Source organism: Salvia hispanica, chromosome 3, assembly GCF_023119035.1.
Source record: "Salvia hispanica cultivar TCC Black 2014 chromosome 3, UniMelb_Shisp_WGS_1.0, whole genome shotgun sequence".
NCBI classification, from domain to species: Eukaryota; Viridiplantae; Streptophyta; class Magnoliopsida; order Lamiales; family Lamiaceae; genus Salvia; species Salvia hispanica.
In genome coordinates this window covers 21,238,448-21,264,166 of record NC_062967.1, presented here as the reverse complement: position 1 = coordinate 21,264,166, position 25,719 = coordinate 21,238,448, and the positions used below count along the sequence as shown (strand labels likewise).

Sequence of the window (25,719 nt, the reverse complement as noted above, 5' to 3'; positions counted from 1 at the left end):
CAAAGCAAAAGAAATACGACTCAGCTATAAAGGGACGGAGGGAATACATATTTTGGTATTGTAATAATTCTACATCACGTATTGACATTTTAAATCTCGAACATTTTGCACTAAATTGATACTCCAACTGACAATTATTTCAACAATCTTAGTTATAGATGTTAATACGAAGACATTTGTATGTTGACTAAATGTAGTTGACATACGTATGTCTTCCGTTGACATGTAAATATACATATCAACACAAGACATGCCTATGTCAAAACTAAATTTTGTTGATATACAAATGTCCTTGTGTTGACATTTGTTAGTTATCAATTTAAGATAGTTATTAGTTTAATTATAATATTTTTTAGTTATTAACCTAATTAGACCTATGAAAATTTTAAACATAAGAGCATCCGGCTAAAATTTGGGTGCATAAAATTTGAATGATTTAATATGGAGTACAATAGAGAGGTGAGTGAATTGGTGAGAAGAGTGAGTTCGTTCCCACATGGATTTCCAGTTATAGTTTAAGAGATGATTCAAAAGAAAGTGAGGGAAACAAAATCCAGTCTCACTGTCTCAGGCATGTCCATCTCTGCCTGCTCAATCTGCAATGAATGGCACTTTACAAAGGACTCAAAACCTAGCCTCTCTCTTCCGCTCCGCCGCCGCCGCCCTAACATTTAGCCGCACTAAAACCTCCGCCGCCAGGAGGAAGAGACGTGCACACTTATCTTCTCCCTCCTCCTCCGATGACGTTCGCCTCAAAGGCTACATCTCATCCGTCAAACCCTCCTCTCACAACACCAAACATGAATCACACCAACGCCTTCTTCTCGCCAAATTCAAAGCGCCGCCTTCTTCACCACTTCCTAATACGCCTTCTTCTTCTTCTTCTTCTTCGTCTTCACCTGTTCCCAATTCCTCTCTCGGCTCTATTGTCTGTGGTAGCTTGACCTCGGATTGCGTAGATAAAGACGGTAATATGCACTATTTTATGCCAATTCATCAATTTTTATTTTTACCTAATTTCTATATTTTATTTTTTTGCCATAGATGAATCTGCGGACCAACTGGCTTCACATGCATCCAGCGTATTGTATGGTAAGGATGTTGGTTTTCAGTTTTAGTCATATACAATGCACTTCAGGTGGTTTCTCTTAATACTGACTATGGATATGTAAATGTAAATGTAAATGTGCGCCATCTGTTTACCCCTTTCCAACTTGATGTTTTTTTTTGTACTCCATGAAATATGTTTTTGTCCTTCTATTAACTTCATTTACTCCCGAGGACCATCTTTTACTAGTACGGGGCGATTTTATCAGCTTAAGAGATTTCATTTCCCTCTGGTGTTAGCCAGAAAGCTGAAATTTCTTTTGGCTGCAGATGAAATGGACTTGAATTGGGATGATGATGAGGACCAAGAGTATCTGCAAGTCAAAAGTGTTACGGTGATGCCATGGTTGGATAATCTGTCAAACCACTGCGCTTCAGAGTGGAGGAAAGAAATCTCACATGTTAAGAAGCAGAAGTGGGTGTTTAAGGACGGACAAGATCCTGGCTACCAACGCCTGGTCAAAATGTGTGCCACAAAACTGGGGTCAGATCAAACTGTTGCCTTGTTTGGGAAGTTAGGACGAGAAAATGGCCTGGATGAATTAAATATGCTAATCAAGATATGCATACAGACGGCAAGAGAAACCACAGATGAAGATGTTTCATTACGTGAGATTTATAAGGCCTATCAATTATTCTTAAGGGTTAGAGAGTCAGGTTTTCGGATAGAAGAAAAAACGTATGGCCAGTTCCTGATGTATCTAATTGATTTTGAGATGTCAGATGAGTTCTTTTTCTTCCACGAACTAATTAGAGAAGACAATCCCAATTCACTTCCGCGCTTAACTTATTATGAAATGCTACTACGGGTGAGAGTTGATGATGTTTATACACTTCAACAACTTTGCCTTTCCATTGCAACTGAACGTGATGAGAATTATTATCGCCGAGGTAAGCTTCTTCAGTCTTTACAGTACAGAGTGCGTAGTTTCTCCCTTTATCCTTTTATACTTCGTCTGACTTTTTTGTTCTTAATTATTAATGGGGAATGTAACGTGAAGGTCATGCTCTTCACAATCTCTGAGTTTGGGACAGTCTTTTTTCTTTAGTATGTATGGCTAATACATGATCTTCTCCTGCTCTGTGAAATGGTTTCACCCCTTAATTGAAAGTTGAGGGTGTGCATTGTCTGTCCAAACCTATATTCTATTGGCATTTGACCAGTCCATTAAACATTACTATATTCGGGAGGTTGAGATACCTACACACATATATGTCTCATTGCTCTTTGTTTCTTCTCCTTCAAAGCATACAAACAATATCTGTGTGTTTTGTTCTGTCTTTAAGCCTTATGATCTTTTCCCCATCTCCTGATGACCATCCATTCATTACTGATTTTCTTTCACAATTTGTCATCTTTTGTTTATATGTTTGTATTTTGATTAATTCTTATGATTATTTCCTGACAGACATACACTTTTAAGATTTATTGCTTCTTGAGGTTTGACACTTCTGATGGCTTCTTTGCTTTCTTTTACTTTCTTAATATGTGCTGGTATATGCATATTCAGAGTTGGTATTCTGAAATGGAACCAACTGATGCCCGTTGTCTATGTGTTGATTGGAATTTTGGTGAAGGTCTTGTCCATATTAATGTATATCTAACTGCAGTGCTGCAATTATCTTCCAGAGGGTTTGTTGCTGGCATTGTATGAAAGCGACCGGAAAGAAGAGTTTCTCATGCTATTGGAAACTCTTGACATATCTAAAGTTACATCAGTTGCAGTTTCAGAGTGCATCTTCAGGGGTTTGGGGAAGTTTTTGCTGGAACCTTTTGCAGAAAGATTTCTGTCAGTGCTGAAAGGAAGTGGTTAGTATACTGCAGATTGAGGTTTCAATTAGGAAATATTTATGACCAATTTGTTTAAGAATGCATAACATTTTTCAAACTCTAACTCTGGAATTCCATCTTTATCTGGAGTCTGTCTTCATTTAGCTCGAAAATTTTGCAATTAAGGGCTTCTTTTGTGCGCAGTATGAGATTAGTCATGATATTTTTGACTAGATGACTTTTATCAATATCATATTTGGTAGGAGTAGGATGTACTACCCCCATCTCTTAAAAATAGAAACTATTTCCATTTTGGGCTGTCCCTTAAAAATATAAACTTTCTAAACTTTCTATTTTAGGAAGTGGACCCCACATTCCACTAACTCTATTTCCACTTTTCTCTTAATCTTTCTTACTTTACTCGTTTTTCTCCCCCTATCTCTTTTACTCTACCAATTCTTCTTTCTTATTTTACCAATTGTGCATTAAACCTAAGCCATTTCAAAAGTTTCTATTTTTCAAAGACGAAGGTAGTAGTGAGCATTATGTAATCTCTAATTTCCTAGTGGTTTGAAGAAACTAGCTATTAGGGTGTACACTCGTATCTATTGTGTAAAATATGTCTTTTCCTAGTTCCTACTCTTTAGGTAGTATTGTATCACTATTATTCAGTGAATATATTATGTTTGTCCTGTACTTGAGGTGTTCTCTTGGCGCTTTAGCCTCCCGGATTATTGTAATTGTGGAGTTTTTGGTCAAGTGCAGACATCGGAGCTGAAAACATATCAAATCTCATCCTTGAATACACAATCAGCATGCCTAACTTAGCGGTGAGCAACTTTTCATGAATGCTACCGGTAAAGCCCTCAAGTGTACATGATTTGGAGACATCTTAAGGAACTATTGTGTGAAGTATCAAATGTCAAACTCTTCACATCTTCACAAAGTTTGAGGGTCTTACTACGAGAGCTTGCATATTTTTGTTTCACTTGATTCTAAAGATAAACTTTAAAATATTCTCTCTATCATTTGAAGGTGCACACATGAACCTAGACCATCTCCGATGGTTGCATGTCTGCCATGCCACCTTATTTATTTTGAATAAGCCAAACTACAAAAAATTGATTGAGAACTTGCTTGGTTCGCTGTAGAGAATTTTTCTTCAAAGCACATGGGAACATAACGGATAATCGTTTCACAATTTAGTGTAGTTATTCTGGTGCTTCATGTGGTAGTTTGTGCCCCATTATACAGATCATCATCCTCTTGTTGGTATGGGGGATATGGTTTGGTTTACTGTAGTTTAATTGGCTGTGATACACCTTGTGAGTGTGGTCTGGGATATCATACTGAAATTTTATTTTTTTCTATTGTCTAAGTTGCCTTCTGTTTGTTGTTAAAGGTTGAAAGTATCATCAGAAAGTTCCGAGCTTTGCATACTAAGATTGGGGTGTTGCCTACTTCAGTGCAATATGAAAAGCTTATTGCATATAGTTGCAAGTTTTTTAAGGTGTGTATGACTCGAAAGTTATTTCAATTATACGGTTCTCTACCAGGAAATAAACTCAAACTTAACTTGGCCATGCTTATTCTTGATTTTGTCCTAATGTCGATGTTATACTTTTTTAACTTGTATGATGTACTATAAATGATTTTCAGGTACACGAGGCGCTTGATGTAGTTGACGAGGCACTTGGATATGGTGTTTCTTTATCATTGGACACAATTCATTCTATATTAGATGCTTGTGATCGTAGCTGTGAATTTAACCTGGTATGTAAATTTTCTCTTAAATATAATCCTTGCACCAAATCATGATAATGATTCATAATTTATTATTTAATGAAGAGTTAAAAGCATCAAACTTCATGTCTTATGTATTTCAGAATCTCAACAAGTACGCACTTAGATCCTGGTCCTGTAGATGTTAAGTATCTGGATATGCTCACTTCTGTACTCTTCATCTGCTCTTGCTCTTTCAGGGGAACCCAAATTCTTTATATATACACATGATTCCATTTACATCTCTATTGATCTATTTCATGCACTATTTTGTTTAATTGTGTATGACATACTCCCTCCGTTCCCTCATAGTTGAGGCGAAACTTTTCGGCACGGAGTTTATAAAATGGATGATGAGTGTGTTAAATAAATTGATAAAAAAGTAAGAAAGAGAATAAAGTAGAAAGTGAATAAAGTAGAGAGAGTAAAGTAAGAAAGAGAAAAAAGTTGCTATATATGGAAATGACTCAATTATGAGGGAACTTCCCGTAATGGAAAAATGACTCAACGGGAATAGAGGGAGTAGATTCTTTGCTATTTGGTTGGAATCATTGAATTTATGAGGTAGAGATACTTCTCAAAGAAGCTATATATGGTACTAAGTTAGTTACCAAATTGGCCTACTATTATTATTATGTTAGTATGATAAGTTTTATATACAACATACTCCCTCTAGCCCCCCAATATGTGTCCCACTTTGACGGCACGAGCTTTAAGAAATGTATAGAAAGTGGGTTGAAAAAATTGGTGGAATGTGGGTCCTGCATTTATATACTCCCTCCGTCCCACCACAAGTGATCAACTTTTCATTTCGAATTGTACCACCACAAGTGATCGATTTCCTTTTTTAGATTTAAACAAAACTTTAATCCTCTGCTACTTCATTCCCTATCTCTTAATTCTCTCTTTCTTATCTCTCTGTCTCATTAAAAACGAAACGTTTTCATTTTTTGGGTTATCTCATTATAAATAAAACGTTTCCTAAAATAGAAACAACATCTTCTCTACTTTTTATACTTCTATTACTTTACGCTCTCTTCATTAACTCACAAAACAACCCTTGAAAAACAAATGTTTCATATTTAATGGGGGCAGAGGGAGTACTTCATTATCTCTTACTTTACTCTCTCCACTTTAACTCAAAAATGGTAAAAATGAAGTGGGACAATTAATATGGGACGAACCAAAATGGAAACCTGGGACACATAATGGAAGACGGAGGAAGTAAGATCATGCAAATATTGATGTACGAAAAACATAAATAACAGCAACAAGAAGAAGACATTGGATAAAGCTGAAAGGAGTATATGCTGTATGAGTCTTTAATTAGTCCTGCAAAGCTAACTACTACTTTGGTTAGTTCAGCCTCAAATGTTTGGATAAAGTTGAAAGGAGTATCTGCTGTATATGAGTGCATTGCAATTAGTCCGGCAAAGCCAATTACTACTTTGGTTGATTCAGCATCAAACGTTTCCTAGCATTTGTTTTTTGTTTTGGTGGTAATGAGAGAGTAAAACATGCAAATACTGCAAAGTGGAAGTTTAGTCTGAGTATCTGACATATAAGCATACTGCAAAAGTGTATCTTGTTAGAAGCTAATAACTCCTATAGTTCACTTTGTAAATTATGAAGAGAAGTTTCCAGATTCTATTACACTACCAATCACCCCATTGTTTGAGTCATCGACTGTTAACTCAAATAAGATCGTAAGTCAAATTTAAACTGATCTGGCTACCACTTTCTACAAATGATGTTTTTAATATCAAATTCAGTTGGTTCCCATTATTGTATATATTTTCAATTTATCTTAAGATTTCTTTGATCAGATTCTGTTCATACCATGATGAGCTGGTATGTCAAAGATTTTTAAAAATATTTGAACTAGGTTTTACACAGAGAAATCCACTCATGTCAGTACATGAAATGCCATTCTGCACATCCTTGTTTTCACCCTTCACTGAATTCGGTGCCACCACAGTTGATTCTAAATTTTGATCAAGAACCTTGAAAAATTGGAGCCCATTTAATTTGGATTTTGGTTTAACTGCTAAGACATTGTTTCTATCATGTTCAATTTAAAATGAAGCTTATGATGATAAGAAGTAATTATTCTCAGAATTTATGTATATATCAGTGTTTTTATCTTGTAGTGTATTAACATTATTGACATTATGCCATATGTGGTGTTATTAGTATTAGATGTAGCATTTGGCTTGTAAAGGGAGAGATCATATGAACCTTAAGGCTTGAACTGGAAGTGATCAAGAGATTATTGTTTCTGGAAGATGTAACATACAAACTACATATATGTATCAGTTTGATATCATATGAGGTATATGTATGATAGCATGGCGTAAATGAGGTATCTTAGCTTATTGGATAACTGTGGTTATGTTGCACTATCAATCGTTTGAAAGAAAATGAGCTGACTGAGGTCTATAGTGTAACATCATATAACTGGCCTTGTGGGCCAGATCCCTAAATCAATGTCAATTATCTCATTTTCAACTTCTTAATCCCAACATCAAAGTATTTTTGGTGGGGTCTATTTTAACTACATTGATTTATCAATTTCATGAAGTACAATCTACGAATGTTCTTACATGTAATCAAAATATTATAATAAAAGGACGTCCTGTAAAAGTTGATCGCCAATTTTTCATGAAAAGTCTTAAGTTTGATGATGTGGGGAAGAGTATGATGAACATTTCCCTGATCAAGGACTCATTCAGGAATCATACTAATTTTGATAATCATGAAACTCCCCCTTTTCCTTGTGTTAGTTGTGTAATATGTTGCACATGTGTATCATGTTAACTTGGACTTCTTGGTTTGTGATGATATTCAGTATTTGATATGGTTTCTTTCAATTCCCAGGTCCATCAGATATATTCGAGGATATCTAACCATAATCTGGAACGAAAAAATGAGACATTCAGGAGAATGATACTTCTATGTGTGAAGATGAAAGATGTTAGTCCATGGTTTAGGATATCAACCTAATTTGTAGCATGAGCTACATGTTTTAACTTTTCATTTTACCGCAGTTTGAAGGAGCATATGGACTGATCGATGATTGTAAAAAGGACTCAACACCAACAACTGGCATGTACAACGTGATACTAGCTGGATATTTCCGTGAGGTAGCTCAAGTTCTTGATTGCACTAACAATTTGTTCTTATTCTTGCAATGTGGTGTCGAAGTTTTCTCAAAAACATGCATGTTAAACCTCTAAATCTCGTCCCACATTGACTCGGTGATGATCATGTCTCATATACATTGGTGTGGATAACCCTCCCCCTCATGAGGTCTTTTAAGGTGGTGAATGGCCCAATTCGATTATGGTATACAGACCTTGGGACATCACATACTAAAGAGTTATTTACGTTAAAGTTCTCCTAGGTTGGCTACAAAGGTCAAGAACGTGATTGTGAACTATATACTAAAATTTTTGCTTGTTTTTACAATTCTTAGTTCAGTGGTTAGGGCCAGATGAAGATTTAGAAGAAGTTGCTAGATTATAAATATGTTGTAATTTTTCTGCCTCATATTAGGTAACTATTTGTAGAATGCTAGGTACTGATGTTTTTCATGAACCTACACAAGATGACTTGTGAAATTGCATGTGAGTTCAGTTTCTTACATAAATTCTAATCCACAAAAAAATATGGAGTGCCTATATGGAGTTTTATTTATGTATAGCTAGCTGTTAGTGATGGTGGTGTCTGCTTCTTATTGTAAACGTTTTTATTAACATTCTCTGTTTGCTGGGTCTTGCAGAAAAATGTTCAAAGTGCCCATAATGTTCTCAAACAAATGGAAGATGCAGGCGTGAAACCTGATGCTATTACTTACAGCTATCTCATTGCCAACACACAGCATGAGAAAGATATAGCTAAGGTTGTCTATAGCTTTTGTTTGTTCTTGTTGACTGGTATAGCAATAAGCTACACTCTATTGGGATAGAAATTCCTTGCTCATGGCCCCTTGTAAACTAAGGGTTGGATACTGGAATTCTGGAACTTCAGTTCTTCAGATCAAATACTATTGCATTTCTTCCGTGTTGAAATTATATGGCTTTACTCCTAGGCTCTGTTTGACAAGAGTTGTAGCATGTTGGATGTTTTTAAATTGGAAGTGTTTCCTATGTCATGCATTTAATTTCTAGTTTTTAGTTTTGACTATGGGGTAATCCATTAGAGTGGCATCTCTTACATTCTAATATTCTATCAAGTGAGCTGTACTAGAAGTCCCAATATGTTTAGCGACCGTGCATGAATTTATGAATTTAGGAGGTGCTTGGTATGTTGGAATGGAAGAGGGAATAGAACAGTGACTCCTACCTTTGTTCCATTCCTTTGCTTGGTATAACTCTTTATTAGGAGTCATCATTCCCACTGGATTAGGCATAGTCATTCCTTTATCAATCCATGCGATTATCCATTCCACTCCCACCTTTATTCCACTTCTCTTCACAAGAATCACAATCCATTTCATCATACCAAGCACCTCCTTTGTCAATGAAAACTTTATTTTTATTTAGTGTGTTCAAAGAAAAATCTACCAACACAAAGCCAACTCTGGTTTGAGTGGCCCTTTCTTTGGGTTCTTTGGGAAATTTGTCTATATATTGAATGTAACTCTTGCTGTTATTAGCATGATTTACAACTGTGAATGCTCTGATTTATGTGGTTTTTTGTTGGGAAATGCATCTATTATCGACATATACCCTGCTCTTATTAGCATGATTTACAGATCTCGAAGAGTCCTGTCCTGATTTTTTCTGTGTTGACCTCATTGTAGTATTATGATGAGATGAGTAAATCAGGAATCACACCAACAAAGCAGGTTTTCATGGCCCTTATAAATGCATATGCATCCTATGGAAATTTCGAATATGCTAGAGAGGTACGCATTATCTCCTCAAATCTCTGTTTGAGCTTTCGAGATGAGATCTTTCCTGTAGACGTTGCTCTTTGCCTTCAAAATGAATCAATAATTGAGAAGTGTCCGGGCTCTCAGCTCTGTGCAATCAGTACAAGAGTGAACCTTTTGTTGCTATAATGTAATATCATTGACATACATACAGGTTGCATCGGGCAATAATATACCAGCAAAATACTTGAAAGTAATCAACAGTGTGCTTGTTGGAGCTCTTGCTTCAAACGGGAAGTTATCTGATGCCCTTGAGTTATATGAAAAAATGAAGGGAGACAATTGTGATTTAGATCCCAGAGCAATTAAATGTCTCATTGTAAGTTAGTTCTGCATGTTTGGATAAACAGCCATATAATGATGAATGCTTGGAAATAAATGCTTCTGATCTCTTACAGGAACATTATCAGTCTGAAGGACAGGTGAACAAAGTGTTGGAGTTACTCGAGGAATTGAATGATTCGCCCCATTGGGTTGATGCCTGCTTCAGGGTCATTTCACATTGTGTTCGACAAGAGAATTTGAGGTCCTCATTGTCTAATTGATTGTTTTCATATATTTATTGCTTTTGGTCAATTGCAATTACACACATGACTTTCACAACTTTTCAAGTTTAAAACATGACTTTTAATTTCTTGCGCCAAAATTGATCTTTATAATTTGTGCAATTTACAACATTGAAGTTGGTCGAAGTTAAAGCTGGCATGGCAATTGGAAAAATACACGTGAACAAGCCCACCAGCCACTTCATTTAACAGTCTCATAAATTGCATAAAATATCATGAAGTTTGCACGCTATTTTGGTTTTCAACATGACTTTTAAATTGGTTCTGTATTATATTCTCAATTTTACAAATTTTTCCAACTGCGACACCAGTTAAAAATTGTGAATATTTGATTTTATGATGTTTAGTTTTTTGATGTTATGTTATGATCTGTTGATCATTCATAATTACCAAATTTTGTGTACTCAATGTGATTATATACAATTAGTAGAAAAGTCATGTTTAAAATCAGAATCATTTGTAAATTCATGATATTATATGCAAATATAAAACTGCATTCCAAGTGGCCATGTTAGATCCAATTTGACCGGCCGGCTAGTCCAGGATTATTCTCCTATAGCCATGTTAGATTCAATATGATTGATCGGTCTTATAAATTGGAAAAATAATATGGTTTGGTTTTTGTTGTGAAGATTTTAAAATTATTGTAAGCCAGTAAGATGCGATTAACTCTTATTTTTTCCTGGGAACTTTTTTTTATTATAGTTGCTTTTGCTTGTTTTAGATCCACTGTTGATTTGCTGAAGCAACTAAAGGATAAGTTCATTGATGCTGAAGTTGCGCTGGAAGTTCTGTTTGATGAGGTATTGTTTTATCTGACACGGAACTAATACGACTACATACCTTGCTTGGTGCTACTCATACATTGCTCGAACTTTTGTATAGGAGAAATCAATAGATATAATATTACCAAAAAGAACAAAAATAAAACATTGATGTTGCCTAAGGATATATTAGAAATTCATGCATCAGTTCATATTTGATAGAAGTTGTTCCCATAACCACTGGGAGACCTTTTGTACTTGAAGATAGGCTTACATGGCGAATAACACTTAAGGGTGTTTGCTTTGAGTAATACGATGAATAGATAAACTTAATCCAAGTTAATCTACCATTTATTTTTTGATGGATTGATGAGTTTTAATTTATTTGACCATCTTATCCTTCAAATACTCAAACCTATGTTTTATGTATCTATCATATCACTCATAGTAAATGGTCCTTTAGGAAATAAAAGGTAACCAAAAAAAAATATAAACTAAAAGAGGAATCCTGAAAAGCAAAATTTCTGGCTAAGGTAATCAATTCCAGAAGTTTCCTCATTTCTTAAAGGTTAACCTCTTTCTGAATTGCATGTAGCCTTATACTATTTAGCTTTATTATGGAGTAGGTCTTTTGTCTATACGCGGAGCATGAACCAACAGAGATGCAGTTTGGTCTCAATTTGCTTGAAGCTGTCAAGGAAGAAGTTTGTGTTCGCCCTTCACGGAAAAGTCTGGATTTTCTCCTCAGTGCTTGCACTAGTGCAAAAGATACAAAGAGTTCCTTCTTAATCTGGAAAGAATATGAGAGGGCTGGCCTGCCATACAATGTTCTCAGCTTCGTAAGGTAAAATTGCGTGGCTTCTTTAAGTTCTCGACTTTTCAAAATTTTCCGGGTTATGGTTTGATTAAGTTGATTTTAATTGTTACTTTAAAATCTTATTTGCCTGACAACTGGATATTCTCTTCTCGTTCTTTTTTTCTCGCTGTTGCATTTATCTAAAATGCTTTTTCAAGGCACCTTGTTGTTTATTTCCTTAATGAGAACTTTCAAAAAGTTTGTAGTTTTAGCTCCACTCAAACAGATTAATGATTCCTTTTTAAAATTTCATTGGAGATGTAAAACTTGTGTCTGTATCATGTTATATGATTTGGAGAAGGTTTTCTAAGTTGTGGGTGCAGAAAGATTGCGATTCGCCCAAGTGTGGTGACTCTCAGATTATTATCAATCAATATTTTTCCATGAAAGAATTTGACTCTAAAGAGCCTTCTTTAGGGCTCCCCCTTTAGATATGGGTTTATGTATTGGTACTTGTCATGTCATTTAGTCAGTGAGTCGTATTAATATCTCCGTTGTTAAAAAGAATGTACGAGTAGACACAAAACTTTCATCATGTTATTGTTAAGGCAATCTGCAATGTTGCAAACTGCAACATCTGTGTTAGCACCATGAAAGGTTGGGGTATGTTTCGGGAGATGATAGGTCCGGGTTAGGCTATTCAGTTGTAAAGAGCATGAAAACTGCACCCTCTCATTCCAACATGTTGTTCAACTTTGTGCAGGATGTATCAGGCTCTTTTGGCTTCAGGTGATACAAAGTCGGCAGAGAAACTACTGAACAAGATACCACAATCTGATGCCCATGTCGGCTGTGTCATCAAAGCGTGCCAAGAAACGTATGGGAAAGCAGAGTTCGTTAGAAAGAAAGGGACAAAGAAAAAGAAGGCACTCGTGGCAACAAAGGCGAAGTCTATTATTTAGTGTAGAAGCCAAAAACAGAGTAACCAGGCACACCAATTGTAAACATGTAGTCCTTTGTATTCTTCTAAATTTCCAGTGTATTTAACCACAGAAAAGTAGAATCTAGAGTAGTATAATGAAATAATAAATCTGCACGAGTGCATATTTATAAATTGCGTTTCTTGATTGATAGGTCCTTGTACTTGCTGCGTTTAGTCTTCTGATGTCTAAATTGTACTCCTCTCTTATGTTCCATAGTAGTAGAGTTATTTCTTTTCGGTACCAAGATTAAGAAAAATTGTGTTAAGTAAGTTAAGTAAAGAAAGAATGAAATAGAAAAGGAAAAATGTATAGAGATGAAGAGAGAATAAAGTAAGAGAGGACAAAGTAAGTGTGAAGAAATATGGACTTTTACTAAAAAAAAGAAATGACTCTACTATTATGGAACGTACCAAAATGGCAAAACGACTCTACTACTATGGAACGGAAGGAGTAAAATGGAAGATAAATGTTACTCGTCAAATGTGTATTTCCGTTGAAAAGGAGTTAGCAACCATGAAGGCTCTCACTCAAAGCATGAGCTTCAAACCTCTGCCAGCTCTGTCACCATCCGATATTCCTGTTATAGCTCGAAGAGAAGATGAAGAAAAGGAGCAAGGGAGAGAGACATGTCACGTGGAGTAACAAACTTCAACCGGAAGTGGTAACCGTCAAAGAGAAGAAGAGTTGAGAAGATGAGAGGCGAAGCTTGAGCTATAAACAAGAGATTGGGTGAGAAGTTTTATGCGGCACTTTGAATGCTCTTAGATACTGTGTATCTGTCAGAGTGTCAACGAGTGTTTGTTGATGAACATTAGAAAATCAAGAATAGAACATTAATAATGTCTAGTTCCAATAGTCTTGTTCCAAGACACATTTTGTTGTAGTATCTCAAGAATCCCCAACACCCTTACAAATACATAGGTGTTGGGTATCATTTTCAATCCACGGATTCTAGTTCTTTTTTGCTCTTTAATGATGTTATTTGCATGTTTAGGTGTAATGTTTTGGTGCGAAAAGGGAAGGATACGTAAATGCACCGCATAGAGAGAACGATTCGGAACAAAGAAGAAGATTGAAGGGTTTTGCATGCTGATGAAGGATGATCAAGTGGTTCCCAAGTGCTCAGCCAAGAAAGTTGGCCGACATGGGGCATAAACTCAATCTAGCAAATGATTCCAACTGCAAATTAAACGGGTGGACTTCTCGAAGACTATGCTCTCTACCACATGTGCATCGCACGTGATCCAGGCCTTACCTCTAATTTATGCTCTTAGTAGAGGGACTTATGCTCTTGAAAGAAGACTTTTAGCCTCTATTTTAGTTTCCCTTTACATGCTTTGAACCTTCAATATGCTTTCCTAGTTAGATTTACAAGTTTTGTTACTCGCTTTCTTAGTTAATCTACAAGCTTTCTCTACGTTTTCAAGTTCGATCTCAAGATTTCAAGTTACAAGCTTTTGCAAACTCATTCAAACTTGCGTCCATGTTACAAGCTTTGCTATGTTTCGTGCTATGTGATTTACGATACTTTCTAGTTAGAGATCTTAAATGCTTTTTTGTGATGACAAATTTTAGTTTTAAATGCTAAAGGTTTGGTCAATTAGTTTCTGTTTCAACATTTATATCGTGTTTGAAATGCATGGGTAGATTAGTTTATATTTTCTTTGCGCTAGATTGCTTGGACTAGGTGCTTTCGTTTGGTTAGTTGGCTATTAAGTTGCATTGCTTATGGGACGAAGATATTGCTGCTTTGTTCTTCATTTTTAGTTAAATTATATGTTTGAATATTTATTTGCTTTTATTTGCGTTTTCCAAGGTGTTAATTTGGTTTTTCTTAACTTATGCATATGCTAAGGACATCATTAGCCGTTGTTTCCCTAAATTCCGAGCGTACCTTTCTTTTCCCCCTTTACCTTTCTTTTCTGAATTTTACTCCTTTGTACCTCATGGTACAATGCAAGAATTCCATCTCTTTTTTCTGTGATAGATTAGTTTAATTGTTCTTTATTTTCTTTCAATGTCTGCAAATGTATGTGACTACATGTCTACTTTCTGCCATCGTTGCATACTGTTTAGCATGTCCACTCACATATACCTGCCCAACTTTTATCTGATTTCCTAGATTAGTTCACCACTTTCTCTAAATATAAGTGTTATTGCTTTTTTATATGTTGCATGCCTAGTTAATTTACTTGTCCAAGTTGTTTACCTTTAATTAAGTTCCGACCTAGAGTATTTAGTTAGCAACTAATCCAAAAGATAAAGCGTGCCTGCACAACCAACCGCCTCCTGTGATCAATCCTCTTATGTTTGAGTTACTGTTCTATGTGGGTTCGACATCCCAACTTGCCTTATACTAACCAACAGTATGCAGGAAGGATTTTCAAAAAAGAGAACTTATAAATTTCTTTGACTTGATATTTGGGGTAGTGGGAACACGACGCCCATTCCATCAAGTTAGGACACTCAAGTCCAACAAGATTGCAATCCTCTCATTATCACGAGCAAGATTTCGATCCTGATTTGTTTTTGAGAACTCAAAGAAGTTCTCATCATAGTTCCACACCCCCTCAAACCCTTGACTAAACCAAGGAAAAAATCAGCCCCTACCACCACACATTCTCAAGACTGAAAAACAACCAAGACCAAGTGAGTACCAACCAAACCAAATACAAAATGCCAAATATGTTGAATCGGTATCAGTGGAATTCAAGTTAGACGGAAAAAACTTTCTTGTTTGGTCCCACCTCGAGGGAGATCAGAAGCCTCCCAAAACCACCGACCCAAAGTTCAAGAAATGACAAGCTGACAACTTCACCATGTTCACTCATCCAAAACATGGAGCCAAAACTCATTATACTCCCTCCGTCCATGAATAGGAGTCCCGTTTTTTCATTTTAGTCCGTCCGTGAATAAGAGTCCCGTGACACTTTTACCATAAAAATGGTAAAAGTGTCCCACCTTCCACTAACTCATTCCACTCACGTTTCATTTAAAACTAATATATACATGTGAGACCCTTATTCAACTAACTTTTTTCACCCACTTTTTTTAACATTTCTTAAAACTAATATATACATGTGAGACCCAAAAAATGGGACTCCTAATGGCAGACGGAGGGAGTACAACAATTCACTCAACATCAAACTACCAAGGCGTTATGGCAGAGTGATACTCTCGGATTTTGCACTGCTTTAAGACCATTATTTGGTCCGTTTTGAGTGTCAAAGTTGCATTACATGTCTATTATTTGCATTATTTTTATATTTTGGTATTTTCACGTGTTTTGTGAAAAATGATTGCCAGCGACCGCTGAACAAAGAGCAGCGACCGCTATTTGGGATACATAAGCTAAAGAATGATTTCCAGCGACCGCTGGGAAAACGCGACGCATAGAAATGAACCTTTTTCTGCATATTTTCCACATCATAATATATGAGAGTCCCTTCCACTATTTGTCATTGCTTAAGGAGTTTGAAGAGTGGATTCAAGAGAAGATCAAGACTACAAGATTCAACCTTTGGATTCTATTGTAATAATTCTTATTCTTTCTATGTTTTTATTCAATTATGTGTAACTAAGTTTATAGAATTCTAAGGATGTGTTAGTAACGACTTTGGTGTATACAGTTTGTTAAGGGTGCAATCCCTTAACAAGATTTCACTGACGACGAGAGGTCGGCGGCGGAGAGATAAAAGTGGATGTCGTGGGCTTGCCCCGGGATTAAATCCAAGCTAGGGTTTGCAGAAAGAAAATAAACGATAAAACAAGTAGAGCAAAATATGTTATTTCATTTATTGATTCCAAAAGATAACAATAGTTCCTATTTATGATACTAATAACCTAACTTGATGAAGAAGCTAATAAATATATGGAAAAGATATGCAAATCCCTAATTTATCTAACTAAATAAGCATCTAAATAATAATCGTATCAACTCCTCCACGGTTGAAATCCACCTTATCCTCAAGGTGGGAATCATGAAGCAACAAAGAGAGAGTTGAAAGAAGAAGCTTTGGCGAGGCATCCCCTCCGGGATCAAATGGGCACAGAACAAGTGAATTTCTCCTTTCGTAATCGAGAGCGAGGAGTCTCGAATTTTTCTCGTAACCAAATTTCTGCTTAAGAGAAGCACTACCCACAAGGAAACCATCCAAATTGGGATGTGAAGCCAAGTCCTTGTAGTTGCTACTATCCACAGCTCTTCCATAGATGATATTTATTGAAGTAACAACATCTACATTCATAATGGATTTAAGCCATGTCCGCATCTCAATATGCACCTCCTGAGCAACATTGAGTGATGTGACCATCTTCTTCACTTCCTTGGTAGAAGCATACTCATCTTAATTGTTTACCGATGCCTCTTCCTCTCCACACGATGAGAACCCTCGCTATCTTTCTCCAAATGTTTGACATTTTCTTCAAATGTACTCTCGACGGAGTACACTTTTCTTGTGGAATTGAGTTTCAGAAATAATATCCTGGTTGGAAAGCAAATTCCAATGATTCGAGGTAGAAACGATTAGGGCCCGGATTTGAGGTTACCTTTTTTATTGAGTTCGGGATAGCCACGGGCAACGACGATGGTGGTGGGACAACAACACGTTTCAGTTTCTCCTCCAAATTGAAAGTCTTGTCTCGTGTCTCGAGTCTCGCAGGTGGTAGCCTTGACAACTCTTCACATTGATCCTCGGGTGCAAGGTTAAATTCTAAAGGACCGAGTTCTCTGGGTTTAGCTCCATGATTCATCCCCAATAAAAGAGTTGAACCATCTTCATCTACTTGCACCATAGATGCCACAACTTTACACAAGAGACATTGGAAATTGTCGCTGTTAGGCGGGGCAGCAGCAACTGCAGGCTGATCGTAAGCTGTAAGACCCCATAACTGCTGCTAACTGGGTGGGTCCCACCATGTTGGTTGGTGGTTCTACTGCCACTGTTGGTTTTGGGGCGGCGGACACCACCCAAAATTTGGGTTCGGGGCCGACTACTTGTTTTCTCATGCAGGAGAGCCGTAGTGGACCAACGTAACGAAATCGGATCGTGGATTTAGGTACTTCGGTTGCAACCACGACTGCCCATGTTAGTGATAGGGCACATGACCACCCGGCAGATCCCAACAAGAGTTTGGGCATGTTGGTGGTTGATCGTATGGAGGGAACTCCGGAAGCATCCGACTGCTCGGTGGGTTCCAGCAAATGCTCTGTCTTTGCTGTGCAATGAACGACTGCTGGAATGTAGACGATGACTGCCAGTTTAGGGCAGGGTTCGGATGGTCCGGTTGTATAAACACAGATGGCGAGTGGGCCATGTGTCTCGACATCATGTGCTGAGTAGTCACGGTAGTGCTGGCGCGAGGTATGATGTAATCTGGTGGACTCATGGGCCTGTTTTCCAGTGGCACAAATGCCGGGTCGAGATCCGACTGCGACTGCGCACAGAGTATGTCAAAGCGGCGATTGGTCCTGTCCGGCCGCATCTCTAATCCGGTAATCACAGTCAATACTTGATACTTGATAGATCTCGAAATTGGGCAATTCTGATGTGCAAACCATATCCAGATTTGACATCGCAAAGTTTATGGATGGGAAGGTGAGATCACGAAATGAAAGCACCTATTATTAAGGGAATTGTTAAGGGTGCAATCCCTTAACAAAATTCCGACGACAACGAGAGGTCGGCGGCCGAGAGATAAAAGTGGACATCGCGGGCATGCGCCGGGATCAAATCCGAACTAGGGTTTGCAGAAAGAAAATAAACGATAAAACAAGTAGAGCAAAATATGTTATTTCATTGATTGATTCCAAAAGATAACAATAGTTCCTATTTTATAATACTAATAACCTAACTTGATGGAGAAGATAATAAATATATGGAAAAGATATGCAAATCCCTAATTTATCTAACTAAATAAGCATCTAAATAATAATTGTATCACAATTCCTATTTATTTAATAGCCAATCTGTGATTGTTTTCCATGTGTTCGATATCCAATATAGACCATTAGCTATACTATATATACTCTGTATACTTGTAGGTTTTATTTAATGCTAATAAAAAGTGCATCACGGAGCCTCGCAACAACATTCAGGTGCAGAGCCGACCCTGTCTAATTCTACGATCTCAAGATAAGATCCAACTAACTCAAACAAGGGAATGAGTCCCTAGAAAAATATTTGGGCAACCTCCAGAAATTTTGTAGGTCGAATGTAACGCCCGAAAGCCCTGCCCCGACACATGTTGCCGATGCAATATTTTTTAGCACTATTAATACCTGCAATTATACAGAGTAACAACAGTATAGCTAAAGGTCAGTACCGGATATCGAACACAGAGAAAACAAACACGGATTGTACTAGAACTCAATTACTATTTGGAAAACCGAAAGAGTTTTGAAAACTTTGAAAACGGAAAACAATTGCAAGCAATAAACAACTAGTTGCAGATAAATCACAAAGATAAAATATAAAGATAAGGAAATTCCAGGGATGTGCGTTCACAATTATGGTTATACAAATTCCGAACTACAATACCATAGCACAATTATTATTTTGATAGGACGAGTCACCTAGCTTATGCTCATGCGATGCAAACGTTGATTACTAACATTAGGGTTGTCAATCCTAACACGTAACTCGGAAAAGCTCCTAAGACCCTTGAAAAGTCCTCACTCTCAATACCATTTTAAAGGAAGCTAATTGTAGTGTCTACTAAGTGGACCTAACTCGATAGAACTCTCTCACAGTTATGAAGCAAGTTATATTATATCAGCACAGAATGTGTCACTCAAACGTAAAGCGTCAAGATTAACTTAGGGAAGAAACAAAGTAAAAATAAAACGAATATTAAATAGAAAATAGGAATTGTATAACCAAAGTCATTACTAACACATCCCTAGAATCCTATGAATTTAGTTACACATGACGTAATAATCTAAACACATAGATTGAAGGGAAAACAATTGGAACATAAAACTAAATCAAATAAAACCCGTAGGTTGAATCCTTGTCGTTCTTGATGATCTTGAATCCTTCTTCAACTCCTTGCATAATGAAATACTCTAGCTTTTAATCTCTGGAAATTATGTTGCAAAAAGAGGCTCTGGTTTGATGAAGTTTGATGTCTTATTTATAGGGAAAAATAGCTCCTCATCATAGAAGGAAAGGATCTGCAAAATATGGTAAATCTTGGAGCCAAATCTAGGTCAAGTTGGATTCGCCGCTTTTCACGGCGGGCCGCCGCATGATCTCCGGCGGTCGCCACGCATCAATCCAGAGTCTCTGCCTCTTCAGTGGCGGGCCTCCGGGAGAGACTCCTTTTCTAGTACCATTTTCCGAGGCGGGCCGCTACAAGCTACTGGCTGTCGGGCGCCAGCGGTCGCCGTACACGTTGTGGTGGTCGTCGGTCGCCGTCTGAACTCCAGATTTTCAGGCTTTGTGTTTTGAATCCCTTTTTCGGCTCAAATATGCATATTTCTCACAAAACACGTCAAAATACCAAAATGTATAAAATATGCAAATAATGGACATGTAATGTGATTTTGATACTAAAAACAGACCAAATAATGGCCTTAAAACAGTGAAAAATACGAGCGTATCAGTTGCGAGAAGAGAGTCAATACATAAACAAAAGAGACATAAATCAAAAGGTTGTACCAAGTTCTATCTGATTTGGATGACAAATACGATGCTCTCCGACGAGAGCTCCTAAAACAAAGCCATGAGCCCTTGGCAGAAGACGCTTTTGGAATTGCAAAACAAGAAGAAACATGTATTGAAATTTGGAAGCCCCCACCCCAAACCCTTGATTCGGTAATTAGGGTGGGATTCGAAGGCCGAACTGGCGGACCACCGCCACTTTAACGGAGCCACAACAGACGACCGCTGCCACCAAGAGACCGAGGTCAGCCCTCGCACGATTCCTTCTCCAATCGACCTCAGGTTGAATAATCCAAGCTATTTAGCAGTCACTGCATAATGACGAAACATACAAAGGAGACATGTTTACAGGAACCTGGAAAGTATGTGATTGGGAGAGACGAAGGGGAAGAACAATTTTCTGCCCCGATGGGCAGCCAAGTAGCCGAGGGCGACATTGGTAGACCCGCACAAATCCTAACTAAGAACGGCAGACCGGCGACGTCAGGCGGCAGGTGATCTGCGATGGGTCAAACTTTGGTGAATTATTTGGAGCAAAATGAACATATGTTGAAATTGCGAGCGGTGATTTTTCCCTATTCGAGAGGGCTGACACTGTTCATATATCCCCTACAATTAACATTAAAATTATCTATTAGTCAGGTAATACGAGAACTCAATTGCACTCTTCTAATGCATTCTAAATTTTGTTTTCTTCAGGATATCCGGAAGGGGACGATTATTGGGCTTGGCACCGAACGCCGTGGGTTATACTATGTGGATGAGATAGCTCAAACTGGCAGAGCGATGTTGGCTCATGGATCTTTAGAACAGGAAACATAGTTATGGCATAGGCGGTTAGGGCATTCGTCTTCTAGTTATTTAAAACTTCTATTTCCACATCTTATGAAAAAAATTGTTTTTGAGTGTGAAACCTGCGTTTTGGCTAAGAGCCACAGAAAATATTTTAAACTCAGCAACACTAGAGTTGACTTAGTTTTTTCTTTGATACATTCAGATACGTGGGGTCCTTGTCCAATTCCTGGAGTGAACGGTTTGAAATACTTTTTCTCATTCATTGATGATTGCACTCGTATGACATGGGTTTATTTTTTGAAAAACAAATCTCATATCTTCTCTATTTTTTTTTGAATTTTATGCAATTATTCTTACCAAGTTTCAAACAAAAATTAAAATCCTTCAATAATGGCGGGAGTTTGTTAACACAAAAATGAAAAGATTTTTGTGTCTGATTCACCAAACTTCTTGTGCCTACATGCCCGAACAGAATGGGTAGCTGAACGCAAAAATTGAATTATTTTAGAAATGACTAGGGCACTTATTTTTTATTCAAAAGTCCCAAAATATTTTAAGCCCGAAGCAATTGCTACGTCAGTATACCTCATAAATCATTTCCCTACTTGAATCCTTAATCTCAAAACCCTACTTCAAATTTTATCAACCAGTGTCCCTCCAGCTTTACTTTGGATACTCCGTGTTTGTTCATGTTCCAAAACAAGAACAAATGAAACTAGCCCATTGTGTGATTAAATGGGTTTTCATTGGGTGTGGGATCAATCAAAAGGGATATATATGTTACGATCCAAAAAAACCGATAGATATTATTACCACAATGAACTGTAATTTCCTAGAAGCAGAATTCTTTTACAACACTGGCTTACCAGTCGAGGGGGGAGGAATTAAATGAGGTATCAAATGTTGACATGCTAAGTTGGATGCCTATGCCCCATGATCATTACCCTAATGAAGGTAAACCCAAGCTAACTACTTATGTCGCCGAGCAGGTCTTAAACACAAATCAACCTGTGGAACAAAGTGTCATCCTGACATCTCTCCATTCGATATCTGATGACAGAATCTGGCGACAGAATTTTGACAACCTATTATTCTACTTGTCGACCGAGGGAGGTTTCAAAGGTTAGTAAGAATATTATTCTACTTGTCACACACTATACCGCATCTGCAGTAAGTGTGTGATCAGTTTATGCACTGACCCCATAAGGATCCCCTTGAAGCAACATTGTTAGTTGTCCGCCACCTCAAAGAAACCTTTGATCATGGAATTATGTTCAAGAAGAATGAACATTTGGAGATTAATGGTTATACAAATGTCGACCGGGCTGGAAACCAGGAGATAGTAAATCCAATTCTAGGTACTTTACATTTGTTGGAGAAAATTTAGTCACTTAGAAGAGCAAGAAATAGAAGGTCGTAGCATTATAAAGTGCAAAGGCGGAATTTAATCTGAAAATGGTTTGACATAGATATTGTGGCTTAGAAGATTGATAGAGGAATTGAGTTTTTATCACAAAAAATATGTGATTATTGTGTGATAACGATGCCGCGATTAGCATTGCAGAAAATCCAATTCAGAATGATCGAACAAAACACGTTGAAGTGGACAGACACTTCATCAACCAAGGAAGGAATTATTGAGTTCCCATTTGTTCAATCTATAGATCAACTTGCATATATTCTAATAAAGGCAGTAAGTTAAGTATTGGAAGTCCCGTTAATTTGAGGGGAAGGGTTAGAGTTCCATTGGTTGATGAATATTAGAGTTCCAAGAATAGAATATTAATAATGTCTAGTTCCAATAATAGTCTTATTCCAAGATACATTATTGTAGTACGACAGGGAGCTCAGATTTGGTAATTTGGATTTAAAAGGTAAATCAATATTGATCTCAATAGATCTTCCGTATGTAAAATTTGTGAAAAATGTCGACTAGATTAATATTTTCAAAATTAACTTTAATTGGATTAAGATAAATTTGATTGCTCAAGTCTTAGGATGAGACATATCCAAATGTCCTTAGATTTTTAGTAAACCACATTAATACTCTCTCTATATGCTCCAAAGAAGAGCATTTAGCCTTTGAATCCAAAACCGCTTCCTCTAGCGTTGCCACCATGCCAGAAAAATGTTGCAGCTCATCTGTCTTAATACAAAACAAATTATAGCTTCATGTCCACTCCATTGGAAATAAAAACAAGAAAGGTGATATAAAATTCAAAAGTAAAACACTTACTAGGTCGGTTAGATAATTTGAAAATTTCCACCATCCACTATGTCCACTTCCACATCTGTAAACAGCTTGCTTTTCTATCATATCCTAATTAAGGACATAAAATAATTTATTCAATCCTAACTAATCACATACTTTGAAATCTATTAAATCCTAACCATAAACTAATAAAATAGTAATTAGGAGTTAAGCCTACAATTCAGCATCTTATCACTTCTTGACCATTTCTCACCGTTTCTTAATCGCTAAGGTTGGGCCGATTCCATCGCATAATATTATATACTCCTCATTTAAAAAAAATGCAACCATATTTCTACATAAACAATGGCCATGTCTGCAGCAGCCGCAGCCGGAGCCCTCTCTGCCCGTCGCAATGCCGAAACAAAGCAGCTCTCTTCCATTCCTTCTCCTCCTTCTTCTTCATTACCTTATGATGGCTTCTATAGGTTCGTCCACTCTCTTGCTTTTCTTGTTCATTTGATTTCTTGTTTATAATCTTGATAACAAGATTATTAATTAATTAAATGAGTTTGCCTAATGAAACTAATTTACTTTCTTTGTTTATCATTATGTGTGATAGTTTTTTCATTTTGGTCTATTCTTTCTTATTTAATTTTGAATACTTTTGAAAGTGGACCACATATTTTACCAACTCATTATTTGATTATAATACTAATATATAATCCCAGTGTCTCAATGACGATAACCTCTTTTTGAGCGGTACAAGATTCTATGCAGTTTATTTTTGTGTTAGTAGAGAGAATAAAGTAAGAGAATAAAAGTAGTAATGGATCATCTTGGATTGGACAAACTAAAAATTAAAGTGGATCATCTTCAATGGGACGGGGAGAATAAATGGGACTCAGAAGCCACTAATTTTTTCTAACTCAGTTTCTTTATATTTCTTAAAATTCTTGTTGAGTCAATAGAGACACATATTGGAGGACGGAGGGAGTACTTGCATCGGGTCATATTTACAGGTATGAGTTCTTGTTTACTTAGGTAATTTGTCTCACTCAGGTCAGATGAATTTAATTAATTCATTGTGGTATGTATAATGTTTTTAAAATTTTCAAATAGTGTAATTGTTTTATTTTATGTTTTTTAAATTGAAGAAACGATGTGGTAGAGATCATCACAATCACTTGTTTGCATTCATGGAATAGAGAAGTTCATGCTTTAAGGAAGCGCTTGGTACTCCCGAGTAGCTTCGAGGAACTAAAGCATGTTGGGATGCAGATATATGGTGCTTCTTTCTCTAGAGTCTTGCTCGATAATGGAGCTGAGATTGATGACATTCGTGTGGTGAGAAATGGCGATCTGATCGTTTTTGCTGAGGAAACGAAAGTCTTGAACGAAGAAGGAAATGGGATCAGTGGCATTGGTATGTTAAGAGACAGTGATAAATGGGCTAAGGAATCGAATGATTGGATCACGATCACGATCACCTGCTTGGAGAAGGGAGATGTTGCGGGGAAGCTCCTAGTGCTCCCTTGTAGCTTCATGGAGTTGAAGCAGATTGGTGTGAAGATATATGGTGCTATCTTCGTTAGAGTCTTGGACGAAAAAAGAGTTGAGATCAATGACATACACGTGTTGAGAAATGGCGATCGGGTCAATTTTGTCAGTCAAAAACGGGTTGAGGAATCGCGGGCACAGAAATGGGCTAAGGAATCGAATACATGGAAACGGGTTGAGAAATCAAATGCACAAAAATGGGCTAGAGAATCGAAAACACGGAAACGGGTTGAGAAATTGAATGCACATAAACGGACTAAGGAATCGAATACACGAAAACGGGTTGAGAAATCGAATGCACCTGTCAAGGTCACCTGCTTTGCTCCTATTATGAGAGTGTTGAAAGGGTTGTGGTGATCCATACCCTTTTCAGTTATTTATTTCATATAAATAGTAGGGACAATTATTTATTTCATATAAATAGTAGGGAAACTATTTTTTCGTCAAACATTTATATTTAGTAAATTACGTTTTCAATTAATTAGAGGTTCTGAAAAATCATTCTTGATTGCATTGACATTATTATTCCTAATATTATGAAAATAATCTAAAAATGCTAGTAATGTACCTAATTATTAAATTTAAGGATAAACCTTAAAACCAAGAATTTAGAATAGAAAATTGTTCAAAAAATTAATCACACTACGGAGTAAAAGCTAATGTTTAGTTTGGGTGATGTTTGTCATTCTCATTACAAAGCTCAATAAATTGTTTCACTCAAACAAATGATCCACAATTTATTAACATTAAAAATATATGCAAGTATACAAAGTAGATTTAATATAACTAAAGTCATTATAAACA

The 25,719-nt window shown here is 36.9% G+C and overlaps 2 protein-coding genes across 4 annotated transcripts; both read left to right on the top strand.

The window, feature by feature from the left end:
* Positions 1-445: 445 nt before the first annotated feature.
* LOC125213933 (pentatricopeptide repeat-containing protein At4g04790, mitochondrial-like) lies at positions 446-12,855 on the top strand. The gene is made up of 16 exons (XM_048114732.1): positions 446-968; positions 1,045-1,092; positions 1,378-1,998; positions 2,738-2,917; positions 3,644-3,708; positions 4,281-4,388; positions 4,538-4,651; positions 7,538-7,633; positions 7,708-7,803; positions 8,442-8,561; positions 9,465-9,569; positions 9,751-9,915; positions 9,995-10,122; positions 10,887-10,965; positions 11,553-11,770; positions 12,486-12,855. The coding sequence occupies exons 1-16, from the start codon at positions 602-604 to the stop codon at positions 12,682-12,684; spliced, it is 2,709 nt and encodes a 902-aa protein (XP_047970689.1). The 5' UTR covers positions 446-601; the 3' UTR covers positions 12,685-12,855.
* Positions 12,856-23,719: 10,864 nt separating this feature from the next.
* On the top strand, positions 23,720-25,363 carry LOC125216128. Of its 3 annotated transcripts, none has more exons than XM_048117758.1 (3): positions 23,720-23,843; positions 24,327-24,377; positions 24,564-25,363. In XM_048117758.1, exons 1-3 carry the CDS (start codon positions 23,722-23,724, stop codon positions 25,270-25,272), a joined length of 882 nt encoding a protein of 293 aa, XP_047973715.1. In that variant the 5' UTR covers positions 23,720-23,721; the 3' UTR covers positions 25,273-25,363. The 3 variants fall into 3 exon arrangements, with proteins under 3 accessions (XP_047973715.1, XP_047973713.1, XP_047973714.1); XM_048117756.1 differs by having other exon boundaries at positions 24,513-25,363; XM_048117757.1 differs by having other exon boundaries at positions 23,768-23,843; positions 24,320-24,377; positions 24,513-25,363.
* Positions 25,364-25,719: the final 356 nt, after the last annotated feature.